The sequence below is a fragment of the Capricornis sumatraensis genome, chromosome 6, assembly GCF_032405125.1.
Source record: "Capricornis sumatraensis isolate serow.1 chromosome 6, serow.2, whole genome shotgun sequence".
NCBI lineage: Eukaryota > Metazoa > Chordata > Mammalia > Artiodactyla > Bovidae > Capricornis > Capricornis sumatraensis.
Genome location: NC_091074.1, coordinates 109,019,848 through 109,033,791, shown reverse-complemented (window position 1 = coordinate 109,033,791; position 13,944 = coordinate 109,019,848). Strand labels below are relative to the sequence as shown.

The 13,944-nt window shown below is 40.8% G+C and overlaps 1 protein-coding gene across 1 annotated transcript in view; it reads left to right on the top strand.

Moving 5' to 3' along the window:
- Positions 1–368: 368 nt before the first annotated feature.
- SVEP1 (sushi, von Willebrand factor type A, EGF and pentraxin domain containing 1) overlaps positions 369–13,944 on the top strand; it is a 202,616-nt gene continuing 189,040 nt past the window's right edge. Inside the window, exon 1 of the mRNA XM_068973794.1 lies at positions 369–905. Coding sequence (XP_068829895.1) covers positions 369–905 — 537 coding nt within the window. The remainder of the gene's footprint in view (positions 906–13,944) is intronic.

The window sequence follows — 13,944 nt, the reverse complement described above, 5'->3', positions numbered from 1 at the left end:
GAAGGCGAGGGGAGAGGGAGAGACAGAGGAGGGAGAGAAGGAGGGCAGCGGGAGATTCTGCTTGACTGCCCCCTTGCCTTCAAACATTTTATAGGCTTCGGGGAGAGCGAGGAGGAGGAGGAGGAGGAGTGAGGGGAGAGAAAAGACGGGAGCGAGAGGGGTAGCGAGCGCGCGCCTTCCCTCCCTAATTCTCGGGCTGCCGGAGGAGTCTGGACTGTGTCCCCAGTGTCGGAGGAGAGAGCGCTGAGGCTCGCGGCCGGCGTCCCACGCCCCGCGCCGCGCACGCCCCTCGGCGACCCCGGCGCCCGAGCATCTCTCCGCGCTGGGCAGACGCCTGCGCTCCGGACGGCCGCTCCGTCTCTAGCGCAATGTGGGCGCGCCTGGCCTTTTGTTGCTGGGGTCTGGCGCTGGTTTCAGGCTGGGCGACCTTTCAGCAGCTGTCCCCGTCGCGCAATTTCAGCTTCCGCCTCTTCCCCGAGGCGGCGCCCGGAGCCCCCGGGCGGCTGCCGGAGCCGCCCGCGCCCAGCGAGGACGCGGCGGCCGCGGAGAGCAAAGTGGAGCGGCTGGGCCAGGCGTTCCGGCGACGCGTGCGGCGGCTGCGGGAGCTCAGCGAGCGCCTGGAGCTCGTCTTCCTGGTGGACGAGTCGTCCAGCGTGGGCCAAGCCAACTTCCTCAGCGAGCTCAAGTTCGTCCGCAAGCTGCTGTCGGACTTCCCCGTGGTGCCCACGGCCACGCGTGTGGCCATCGTGACCTTCTCGTCCAAGAACAACGTGGTGCCGCGCGTCGATTACATCTCCTCCCACCGCGCGCACCAACACAAGTGCGCGCTGCTCAGCCGCGAGATCCCGGCCATCACCTACCGAGGCGGTGGCACCTACACCAAGGGCGCCTTCCAGCAAGCCGCGGTAAGGTGCCCTTCCCACCCACCACCGCCTGCCCGGCTATAAGCCGGGCTCAGCCTCGGGCCAGCCGTAGCACCCCAAGTCAAGCGTCCCCATCTCCAAAGTCAGAATCATACCTATCCTGTTGTGGAAGGGAGGGGGTTGCCTTGAAAGGATGGATTTTAAAGGCTTAAGGAGATGTCAGGCTCATTAAGTGATCTTTGAGAACTCTATTAGGAAGGAGTCCTTGAGATGCTGTTTATATTCACTGTCGTGGAAACAAACTATGGGCAAACTGTAACACGTGAGTATGTTTTAGGAAGTGTCACTAAAGGTAAGAGGTGGAGTGACCTGAACATTTCCCCAATTCTCTGGGATGTGACTTTATACTTTAAATATGCACTTCGTTGCTCTGAGTCCTTTACCAGACTTTTAAAAGAAGGAAGTCAGTTTCAGATGCTGGACTTTTACTTTGCCAAAATGTAACTTTTTCTGATTACAGTGTAATGCATATTCATTTGAAGAAAATTTAGAGCCTATAGAGATGTTGGGCACACGATAGCAAGCCAGTGTGTGTGGAATGAATGAAACCAGCGGAGGAAAAGGGGGGAAAACCCTCTAATCTCATCACCCTTAAAAAGCCACTGTTTACATATCGTTGAATATTTGCCCAGTATGCACATCTGCTCATACTTTAAAACAAACTAGTGTCTTGCTGTTTTGTAGCCTACATTTTTCACTTGTTATATCATGAAATGATCTGTCATTAAATATCTAATATAATGTAGTTATTATATACTGACCTTACTTGCTAGGTTATTATAGTCTATAATCTATTTGACCTGTCATCTGTTGTTGAGCAAAAGTTTTGATAAACACAAATATTTATAGACCCCTTTGATTACTTCCTTAATAAGAATTTCTGAAAGTTGCTTAATTAAGAGATGTGAACATCTGTAAACTACCTGATACATTTTGTCCGGTTCTGCGGTGGAGGGTTGCGTAGATTTACATTCCCATCAGCAGAGTTCCCCCACCCCCCACCCCATAGCTCAATTTGTAAAGAATCTGCCTGCAATGCAGGAGACCCCGTTTGGATTCCAGGTTCTGGAAGATCCCCTGGAGAAGGGATATGCTACCTACCCCAGTATTTTTGGGCTTCCCTTGTGGCTCAGCTGGTAAAGAATCCGCCTGCAATGCGAGAGACCTGGGTTCGATCCCTGGGTTGGGAAGATTCCCCTGGAGATGGGAAAGGCTACCCACTCCAGTATTCTGGCCTGGAGAATTCCGTGGGCTGTATAGTCCATAGGGTTCCAAAGAGTTGGACACAACTGAATGACTTTCACTTCACTTCAGCAGAGTACCACAGCAGTAAGTTTGCCACAGGGTCAGCAGTAACATGTGCCAATGTTTTTAATATCTTTGCCTATTTGGTAGGTGAACAGAGGTATCATTTTAGCAAATTCAATGGTTTTCGTTTTATTGTGGAATGCGTATTTTCTAATACATTCACTGGGCATTTGTATTTGTCCTTTGATGATTACTTGGTCATTGTTTTTGACCATTTTGCAACTATGGTGTATGTTGGTTTGATCATTTGTAAAAGCTCTTCATATAGTAAGACTGGTAACTATTTGTATACATGCTGCAATTGTTTTTTCCAGCTCACTGACTTTTGCTTTTGTTTATCACAGTGTGGTTAAATGGATGATTTAAATTTGTATATAGTCAAATCTATCAAACTTTGTCTTTAAGATCCTACATTTGCTTATATTCGTAGCATGGCTTTCTCATTTCCCATATCAGAGAAATATTTTCCCATCTCACAGTTTAATCTATCAGGAGCTTATTTTAGTGTATGGTGTGACAAAGATGTCTAACTTTATTTTTTAATAGTTAACCAGTTTCCCCAGCATCATGTGTTTACCAGCCATTCATCCTTTTCCAATTTAATTGAATGCCTCTTTTGTCATACACTAAAAGTTTATGGGTATTTGAGCTTCTCCTGGCCTCCTATGAATTTTTTATTATCCTGGATAATAGGATAGTTCATCCTATTATCTATTACTTTTAAGCTTTGCAAAAATGATTTAATTATTATAACTTTACAATCTATTTAAATACCTGATCATGAGAAGTCTCCATTTTCTTATTTTTTCTCTTTAAGTCATTTCTCATATATTTATTACTTAATATGAAGTTTTAATTCATTGTTACATATTCCAAATGAAACTAGCCAAGATTTTGATTTCAATATAGAAAATATAGAATTAACTTGGGAATTATTTACATTTTATAATTATAGTCCTTCCAAGTCAAGACTATAGTGTGTCCATTTTTAACCAGTTCTTTTCATATCCTTCAATAAAGTTATAGATTTCTACTAATTAAGTTCTGCATATATATTTCAAATTTAGACTTAAATGTATTCCATTCAATATTGCTGTCATGAATAGCATCTTTACAAATTAAATGTTAAACAATTATTTTTTAAAATTAAAAAAATTGTATTGTGGTATAGTTTATTTACAGTGTTGTGTTAATTTCTGCTATACAGCCAAGTGACTCAGTTATACATATATTTTCACATTCTTTTCCATTATGGTTCATCAGAGGATATTGAATATAGTTCCCTATGCTATGTGGTAGGACCTCATTATTAACCCATCCTATATATGCTAGTTTACATTTGCTAATCCCAAACTCCCAGTCCGTCCCTCCCTGACTTCCCTTCCCTGTGGCAAACAGTCTTTTCTTTATATCTGTGAGTCTGTTTCTGTTTCACAGACATGTTCATTTGTGTTGTATTTTAGAGTCCGTGTGTAAGTGATGTCATGTGGTAACTGTCTTTCTCTTTCTGACTTGCTTCACTCAGTCTGATAATCTCCAGGTCCATCTATGTTGCTGCAGATGGCATTATTGCATACATTTTGTTGGCTGAGTAATATTCCATTGTATATATGGACCACATCTTCTTTATCCAGGCATCTGTTGTTGATGTTTAGGTTGTTCCCATGTATTGGTTATTGTGCTGCTATTAACAGAGAGGTGTATGCCCAGGAGTGGGATTTCTGGCTCTTCTGGCAACTCTGTTTTCAGTTTAAGGAGCCTCCATTCTGTTCTCCATAGCACCTGCACTGATTTACATTCCCGCCAGGGGTGTTGGAGGGCTCCCTTTTCTACGCACCCTCTCCAGCATTTGTTGTGCTGTGCTAAGTCACTTCAGTCGTGTCTGACTCTTTGTGACCCTATGGACTGTAGCCCACCAGCCTCCTCTGTCCTTGGGATTCTCCAGGCAAGAATACTGGAGTGGGTTGCCATATCATCCTCAAGGGGATTGTTCCCAACCCAGGGATCCAACCCGCATCTCTCATGTCTCCTGCACTGGTAGGTAGGTTCTTTACCACTAGTGCCACCTACTTGTAGATTTTTTGATAATGGCCATTCGGACTGGAGTGAGGTGTTACCTCATTGTAATTTTGATTTGCATTTCTCTAACAATTAGAGATGGTGAGTGTCTTATCGTGTGCCTATTGGCCATCTGTATGTCTTTGGAGAAATACCTATTTAGGTCTTTGGCACACTTTTCAACTGGATTGGATTTTGTTTTGTTACTGAGTTATATGAGCAGTTAAACAATTATTCTTAATGTAAAGAAACATTGTTGATTTTTTAAACATGACTTCTATATCTAGATTCTTGTTTTTCTCTTTGATTCATTTTTTAAAAACACATTTTATTTTACTTATAATAAGTGTTTATCTTAGAAGATAAAATAATCAGAAAAATTTTCTGAAAATACACTTTAATATTTTGGCACATATCCATCTTGATCTTTTTGCAGTTGTCTAGGTAATAGGTATATATTCATACATGTACATATATCATGTATAAATAATGTTTACCCGAAGAAGCATCATACTGTATATTATCTTTTTTAACTTAACTTTTCCATCATATTTTGCAGTCTTCTTTCCATAATAAGAAGTACATTTCTACTTTATCATTTTTCATGGCCACACAGTATTCCATTTCAGGATGTGCATTTATTTGTATCATGTAATTACCTATTATCATGTATTTAGGCTGTTATAGGCTTTCCTGGTGGCTCAGATGGTAAAGATTCCACCTGTAATGCAGGAGATCCTAGTCTGATCCTTGGGTTAGGAAGATCCCCTGGAGAAGGAAATGGCTACCCACTCCAGTATTCTTGCTTGGAGAATTCCATGGACAGAGAAGCCTGGTGGGCTACAGTCCATAGATTCACTGAGTCAGACACAACTGGGTGACTAAGATACACACAGGCTGTTAAGAGCAACATGGTGAGACCAAATCTTTGCTCATATCTCTAATAATGTCCTTAATACAAATTTCTGAACTGGTGGGAATATTCCTTCAGAGAAGATGCCTGTTTTTAAGGCCTTTGCTGCCTGTGCCAAGTGGCTCTGCAGAAAATGTGTACCAAATTATACTCCTACATACAGTGTGTAGGTCCATATCTAAGATACGGCCAGCGCAGGTATCGTTTGAACATGGCCCTCTAATTTATATGTGAAAAATAGAATCTTATTTTTATATTGCCCTTTCTTATTAGTGAGGTTAAACACTTTCTTCATATACTTTTTAAATACACTGGCCATATATAGCTTTTTTGAAAAATTCCTATTAAAAGACTTTGGGATTATTAACCTTTTTTTTTTTTTTTTGAAAGTGGTTCTTTTTCTTAGCAATTTGCAAATACTCTTTAAATTTTAATGATATTAACCTTTCTGTCCCCAAGTCTGCGGCAGGTATTTCTTCTCTGTGTTTCACTTGCCTTTGAATTTTGTTTATGATGACAGAATCTACCATTTTATCAGTGTGTTGAATCTACTTTGCATTTGTGTTTTTTCCCCTGTCTTGTGACCTTTGAAAGGCCTCTATGAGAGAAAAGAACTCACTAAAAATGCCCCTTGTATATTGAACTATTAACAGTTGCCCCAGGCAGGCTTCAGTTTTATAGGCTGTTTTCTGCTGGCCTCCACTCCTGGTGGAGAAGAACCTCGCGGAACCAGGAAGAACTTGCCATAGACCAGCTCCTCTGTTTGGCTTGGCCAGGTCTGCCCAGGGCCTCTCAATATTGTTGATCCAAAACAGTTAAATGCATAATGAGTCGAGTACGGACTGCTCTCCTCAAAACCTACTCTGTCTTCAGCTTTCTCCTTCCAAATATTACATCCTGGCTTGGAAAGTAGAATTCCCAAAGAGGTCCCAGTGCCTTTCTTCAGTCTGGATCCATTTGTAATCCAACAAGCAGGGATTTCTCAAATGTTTGTGTTAACTGAACTTTCCCTTGACTTTATTTTCCTTTTCTCATTTTGGTTGGGTTATGAGAAGGTGCAGGAGAGGGTCAGCCAGCTGGGCTCAGTTCCTGTCTAACCTGGCAACCTGCATGTCGTTACTGTAGCTTTGCCAGGCCTCTGATGAGCATGCTTAGGTTTAAATTAAATGAGATATTCATGAAGAAATTTGATAAAAGATGATCAGTGTTTAGAAATGGCATTAGAAGAAGTTTCAATGGGAATTTTGGCAAAGGGATCAAAGTCTGTTTTATCACAAGATTAGTTTGAAAATGATAAGCTGTGTGGTTTGATTTGGGAATTGAGACATTTTTTCATGGAGATGAGACAGTTTTTTAGGTTCCCCTGTGTGCATAGTTTGGTGATATTGGAAATGATTGTGGTCTAGCCTTGATGTGAAATTGAAAATCACAGGTACATTTTTGAGGTTTGTCAAACCTCAAAACCCCAGGAAAATGAGTTTTTCAAAACTTTTCCGTTTGAAACTGAATGACCACACAACTATCCACAGCCACAAACACAGGCAGACAGATATACAAACACATGAACATACATATATTGACACTCTCGCAAGTACATGGTTACCCTCCCAATTCAGACATCTTATTCCTCTTATATAAAATCTCGAGATGGAGAATTTTCTTTACCAACTTGAAATTTGCTGTTATCTGTCAGTACATATGATTGACAAAACAAAAAGGATAATAGTATTGCTTCATTTTTTATAGGATGTCAGAGTTGTACCACTTAATGAAAGAATATATGCTTGGACACACTTTATTTGAATGGATGAACTGCAATGTAGATATTTTTTCTTGGGGACCACCCCCAACACTTATCAAAGAGTACAGGACAAAAGTAGTGAAATTGGCAGTTAGTACAGATCTTTCCAGAGACACAATCAATAGAATAGGGGAAAGACTTAGCACCTTGAACTTAAAATTACATGAAAGTCTTTTAAAAAATAAACGAAATGCACTTCAGCTTTTCCTTTCCAAGGGATGACTATTTCAGAACAACCTTTCTTCTTGGTTTTTCTCTCCATCATGTATTTATAAATTCCCTTTCCTCAAGTGTGTATTTTTGGGTTGAATCCTTTCTGCATGCAAAACTCTTCAACATCTAAGCATTTCACATTATAATAAAATTAGAGCCCCTCCTTCCACTTCACTTTTGCTATCTGTTATACAAACATAGTATGCAGCTTCCTTTGAAAAAAAGTTCTTTTTTGCTCCAGAGTTCCAGAAATGTGATCCTCTGGTGGGGAATATGCTGCCTCTCCAAAAATCTGTGCTTTAGAGGGACACAAGACTGGGAATAGATAGGCAGAAACTCCTCCTAGCTTCAAGGAAAGGAGATCATCGTTATATGTCCACACTGGTGCGTGTTCATGCCTTTACCTGGGGAATATTCTGCTCTCAGCCTCGTAGGAAAAAAGTATCTGCTTTTATGTTTCTGATAAAACCTGGAGTTGTGTGAGAGGCTAGTAGATTAGAGCCATTTTATTTTCATACAATGAACCAATACTAGTCCGTGCAGCAGTCTTTCTGATGACCTGAATGCTGAAGGAATAAGGAAGGCGTAGGTTCTCCTTCCCTGTTGGAAAGGGCGGGAAGGAGTCATTCAGTCTGCACTGGATTCAGCTGCTCCAGACTCAGAGACCCTTGATTTAAATGTCAGGAATTGCTCACTGTTGAGGGAGCTAAGTTCTTTTCTGATGCTAGAAAGATGATCTTTCTAAATGGGCTTCTGAAAACGGTCTCTCTTTTGTGCTTCTTAAATTTTTAAACAGTTTTCATATTGCCTTGGTCTTCTATAGGAAGTTCTTTTGTAATCCCATCAGTACATTAGACATGTGAATGAATGCATGAATGAAGCCTCAGTGCTTAAACTGAACCAGACCTCTTATGTATTTCCCAGGTAAAGATGGTACTGAAAATCATTTGAGGGAGAGAGAGAGGAAGAGAGGGAGAGGGAGCACGTGCACAAATAATTATCAAATATTGAATTCCAGTTTCTCCTTAGTCTAGTGTCTGCGTATTTTATTAGTTTTGTTATTCCCAGCATACAGGGCACTGTGAAATGTATTCAGAAGGTGTATCTGTGTTACTGTTAAAGACACGTCACTGTTGGCTACCAGTATTCTATAACGTTTGGTCGAAATGCATCACGAAGATCTTGGTCGATGACTTAATACTTAAACATAGAGGAAGGGTAGACTGCTTTTTCTAGTTCACTTCTGTGTTCAAAAGATAGGAAAGCCCCCCCCAGTGTCCTCAAGGTAAAAATGTGCTAGAGAGGATTTCTCTTAACAATGACCGTGAAGGAGAATTATTAAATGTATTCATTCTTGACCAGATATACCTTTAATTTGTAAAGTGACCTGTAATTTACAAAGCACTTTTATGTTATGATTTTACAGAATTAGTTTTACAGAAAAGACATGGATACGAGGAGAGGTTAGGTAACTAAATGCTACTTACAAGGCTAAGTAAAGGCCAAAGGCAGAGTCAATCAAGATATCCGATGGTCATCTGGTCTTTCTCCTCCCCTCACACCACCCCACCCCCCACCCACATCTTACTATATTACCTTTATGTGTTGATTTGCATCAAAAGCCAGGAGGAAGCAGGGAATTCCATCTCCAGAACATTGAAATGCCAGTCTAATTACAGAACATATAATGCCAGTCTAACCCAGAAGACAAAAACTGTGGCTTTAAAGCTATATTCATTCCATGGCTGCTTTTCAATTGGCCTTCAATATGTGTGATATATATGGCCAATGTGTGTATGTGTGTGTATGTATTTGTGTATTTTAAAATATATATGCATATTTAATATATGTTTTAACTTTGGCAGGCATTTTAAAATCAGGAGATAGCATTTTTTTTAAAAATCTGAGTTTGGAGCTTTACTCTTGACAGACTAGCTGCTGCTGCCGCTAAGTCGCTTCAGTCATATCCGACTCTGTGCGACCCCATAGACGGCAGCCCACCAGGCTCCCCCATCCCCAGGATTTTCCAGGCAAGAACACTGGAGTGGCTCGCCATTTCCTTCTCCAATGCATGAAAGTGAAAAGTGAAAGTGAAGTTGCTCAGTCGTATCCGACTCAGTGACCCCATGGACTGCAGCCCACCAGGCTCCTCCCTCCACAGGATTTTCCAGGCAGGAGTACTGGAATGGGGTGCCATTGCCTTCTCCTGACAGAGAGAGGAGACAATTCTGGGTGTGATTTCTCACAACTAATCAGCACCTGGCACTTGGGCTTCCCTGGTGGTTCACTTGGTGAAGAATCTGCCTGCAAGGCAGGAAATCACCTGCAATGCAAGAGACAGACCTGGGTTCGACCCCTCGGTTGGGAAGATCCCCTGGAGAAGGAATTGGCAAGCCACTTCAGTATTCTTGCCTGGGCAATCGCCTGGACAGAGCCTGGCAGGCTATAGTCCATGGGGTCACAAGGGTCGGACATGACTTAGAAACTAACCACCACCACCTGATACTTAGAATTTCATTTTGTGATCTTTGATTGTGTTCCACACTCTAACACAGACAGATCATTGGCAGACCCTGAGATGGTTTAATCCCTTCTAGTTTGTCTTCTGAACTTGCTTTTTAACCCAATAAATTAGCTAAGATTAAATTTAGCTGGATGTAGTAGAAAAATCTAAAGTACCACTGGCTTAAACATGATAAACAGTTGGTTCTCTCTCAAATTAAGTTTTGACTAGAAAAGTCAGAGCAAATGTGGCAGCTCTCTGTCTTTGGGGATCCAGAGTTTTTACTTTCAGCCCTCTGCTCTATCTTCTCTTGCTTACCTCATGGTCCCAGATGGCTATTGGAGCTCCTACCATCGGGGGCTCATGCCAGGCCCCAGAAGGAATAAAGGACAAAGATAGTCACAATGGTCTTTAAGAAGACTGTAGCAATTCACACAATACTTTCACGTAGATCTCATTGGGGGGAACCTGGTCTCAATCCCATCCTTAGCTTTATGGAGTTTTATTACTGAAGAGGAAGGAGAATGTGGATACTGAGGAAGTGATGAGGGGTCTTTACCAAACCAGTGTGTCAGGAAGAGTGTGTGTTCGTGTGTGTGTGTGTGTGACCAAAGAAATGTCTGGAAATCCACTTGTTTCTTCCTCAAATGGCCTAACCCAGCTCAAGATGGCAGAGCCAAACCTTGCCTAACTGCAAAATACCTTTGTTTGTCCTTGTGCTAAAAGTCATACTTTTTTTTCTTTAGAAAAAAGCTATCAAAGTTCCTGAGCAATTTGTTTAAATTTTGGCAACAGAAACTTCTTAGTTTCCCAGAAGCTTCTAAATAATGTGGCATTCACCCCCAAATAAAAGATTATACTGAGCATCACGGCAAAACAAATGCATCCCACAAAATATAATCAATATTTTATTGTCGGTTTAGTAAACCCAAATGAATCTTTCTCAGGAAAATGTGGTTCTCCTTTGACTTTTCAGAGGAAGCTGTCAGGTTAAGAGACTTCAACATTAAAAGGAATTTCCTGTTCTGTATTATCTCGGTCTTTCCCATAGATTTTTAAGACTGTTCTCTAAATCTCCCCCAGCCGTATGAAGAATGTATTTCTGGCATAGGATCTGCTTACATACAGTAACCTGCTTTAGCTTGGGGGCTAATTGTGGATAGGAAACATTCTCTGAGATGTTGTTGTAGCCCACGAATGTTGTTACAGCGCTTCACTTGAAATGAATGATAGTGGGAAGAAAATGAAATCTGCAGTCCATTAGTAAGTGCATTTTCTTAATCTATTTTGATGAAAAGATTTTTAAAATATTCACCTTCCTTGCTATCTGTCTTTGTCATGAGGTCATTCAAGCAGTTGCCAATTTCTTTGTGTAAAGGGTCAAGCAATAACAATTTTTCGAATTCAGAGCATACTTTCTTAGCTTCAGTGAATGTGAAAGCTATGACCTTGAGGAGAGGGTCTGATAACTAGATATGTTGAGATAGTGACAGCTACCTTGTTTTGTAGCTTGTTTTGCAAATAGATGTCTTTCAAAATTAAGGACAAAACTTCCTATGAGATTAATAGAGAAAAAACATTTGAAAGAAAGTTCTTAGCAGGGCTTATTATAAGACTGAATCATTTATGGAGTAAAGTAAGTTTATAGAGTAAATGTGCTTAGTCAGTGTGTGTGTGTGTGTCTATCTGTGTGCACGTGCCTTTTCTCAAATCACTCGGTCATGTCCAACTCTGTAACTCGGTGGACTGTAGCCCTCCAGGCTCCTCTGTCCACGGGATCTTCCAGGCAAGAATGCTGGAGTGAGTTGCTATTTCCTCTTTCAGGGGATCTTCCCAACCCAGGGATCAAACCCATGTTTCCTGCATCTCCTGTATTGGCAGGTGGATTCTTTACCACTTAGCCGCCTGGGAAGCCCACTTAGTCATTTACTAAGTAAAATTCAAGTTGGATATTTTTCCAGTTCAAGAGTGGTTATAGAGAATATATTTTGAGGTACATGAGTTTGATGCACTATTAATTTCCTCTGAGATGATCCTGGAAGTTTTCATTGTTTAATGTCCATCGTGCTCTACTGGTTATAGGATATCCTGGTTGCTAATGTAAAATACAATTTTATAAAATTTCCAGTGATATTTAAAATGTATGTATTGTGTATACAGTTAGTACATATACTTCTAATTTTCTCAGATATGAACTCTTTCAAATTTCTAGTAGTCCCATCTCTAAACTTAAGAGCCTCTGTGTTTAACCATACTTCCTTACCTTTATTAGAGTAAGGGTCTCTTCCCTCAGTCAAGGAAGACCTTCTTGAGAACAGTTCTTTCCTCTGTCTTCAAGATCTTTCTCTTAATAGCTGTGTTTCTCTTCATGTAGAGCATTCACAATACATCTGTGTATTTAAACATTGGCAGTATGTTTCCAGAGTGATATGGTAAACTGTCCGTATGTTTGCAGTCTTAAAAGTATGAACAGTAAAACTAAGTTATCACCCATCAAAGAACTAGCTTCTCATAAGAAATCATTCAAGAAACATACAAAGGTTCCTGTAAAAGGCTGTTCATCCCAGCATTGTTTGGAATAGGAATTTCAAAACCATTTGGCTTTGATTTGGGAGGGTTTAATAAATGACCCACCTTTCTTGAATTCTAAGTCAGTTGAATTATAATGCAACAGTTCTAAATCAGTTGAATTATAATACAATCTGGCTGTGATTTGGAAGAGTTTAATAGATGACACCTTTTCCACCTCTGAGTTCTGAATCAGTTGAATTATAATACAGCAGAAGGCTGGTGGAGAATCAAGAATGCCTTCATCAGCTTAATACAGAATGTGGCTCAGGTGCACAACTCCCTAATACTGAACCTTTAAATTCGATTGACTTGCATCCCCAGAAGCAGGCGCTGCTGGACACATGGAACCTATCTTTATAAAACATAGACAGGCTGCCAAAGGCCAAAGACAAGGGAAGAGGGAGAGGCTGAGGAAGCCCCCTTCCCAGGGGAAGGGTGAGAATGGGGGTATAGGGGTACCAGAGGGTAACTCTGATGGCTGATGCTACGTCCAGAAACTAGAGGCAGAGAAAACCAAGTTCCAAGTTTAACAAAATAAAAACATATTCACAGTGAAATATATTCAATAACATCCTATCTTTGAAGGCTATTTAATGGCCTTGTAAATTGGCCAAATATCATATTAAATGAGCCAAAACTTTCTGTGTGTTTATATGTAAAAGTCCAGTTTCATAAAATAAATGTACTCAATAAAACTGGGAAGAAAAATGTCAAAATATTAACCATAGTTATCAATACATAATATATTTATTCATTTAAATAGTTTCTTCTGCCTTTGAAAAACTAGTTATAATGAACATGTGTTACTTACTGGGAAGTGACATACCATTGCTCATCTGGACACAGATGATTGAAGACATGCCTTTGGGGCATCTGGAGGTGTAGCCTGAAGCGACTGGTCTCAAGTATAAAAATCCTTTTAAATCTCAGCTTTTACCTAAATTGTCATAAGAACTTTATATTCTCTCCCACATTACAGCTCAGATTTAAGAAATAAAAATGATACTTAGGCTGATTATCAGGAAATTGAAGTGAGACAATTCCAATCTTTTCTTTCTTCTTTTTTTTTTTTTTGTTAAGCACCAAATGCTGTCGCACCAAACCCATCTGAACTAGAGGATTGTCCTGGGTTGAAAGCACTGACCCTACACATTCTGTTACGCCCTCCAGCTGTCCCCTTTCTCCTTCATAGTGTCACATTGCCTCTTGAGGATCGAAACTCACATAAAAATCTGCACACAGATGACAGTGGTTGTCTGGCTGTTTGCTCAGAAGAGTTTGGATGGCTGGCCACGATGTGACACAGAGCAGGGTGCAGATGGTGGAAACTGACTCCATCACTTGCTGAGAGGTTAGGGGAACGTGGCTCCCTTTTGGCTTGTCACACACGGAGAGGGATGCTGACCCACTACCCCGTCAATCCCTCTTACTTTCACTCATCAAAGACATTCTTGATGGTAATTGAGGCGCTAGCCCACTGTGCTCTCTCTTTGCCTGGCAAAGAAATAAAGCCACTCTTTCCTTCTCCTTCATTGAAAAAAAAAAAAAAGACATTCTCAGTGCAGAAAGATGTTCTCTAATCCGTTAATTTCCTCGGAGAAGGAAATGACAACCCACTCCAGTATTCTTGCCTAGAGAATTCCATGGATGGAGG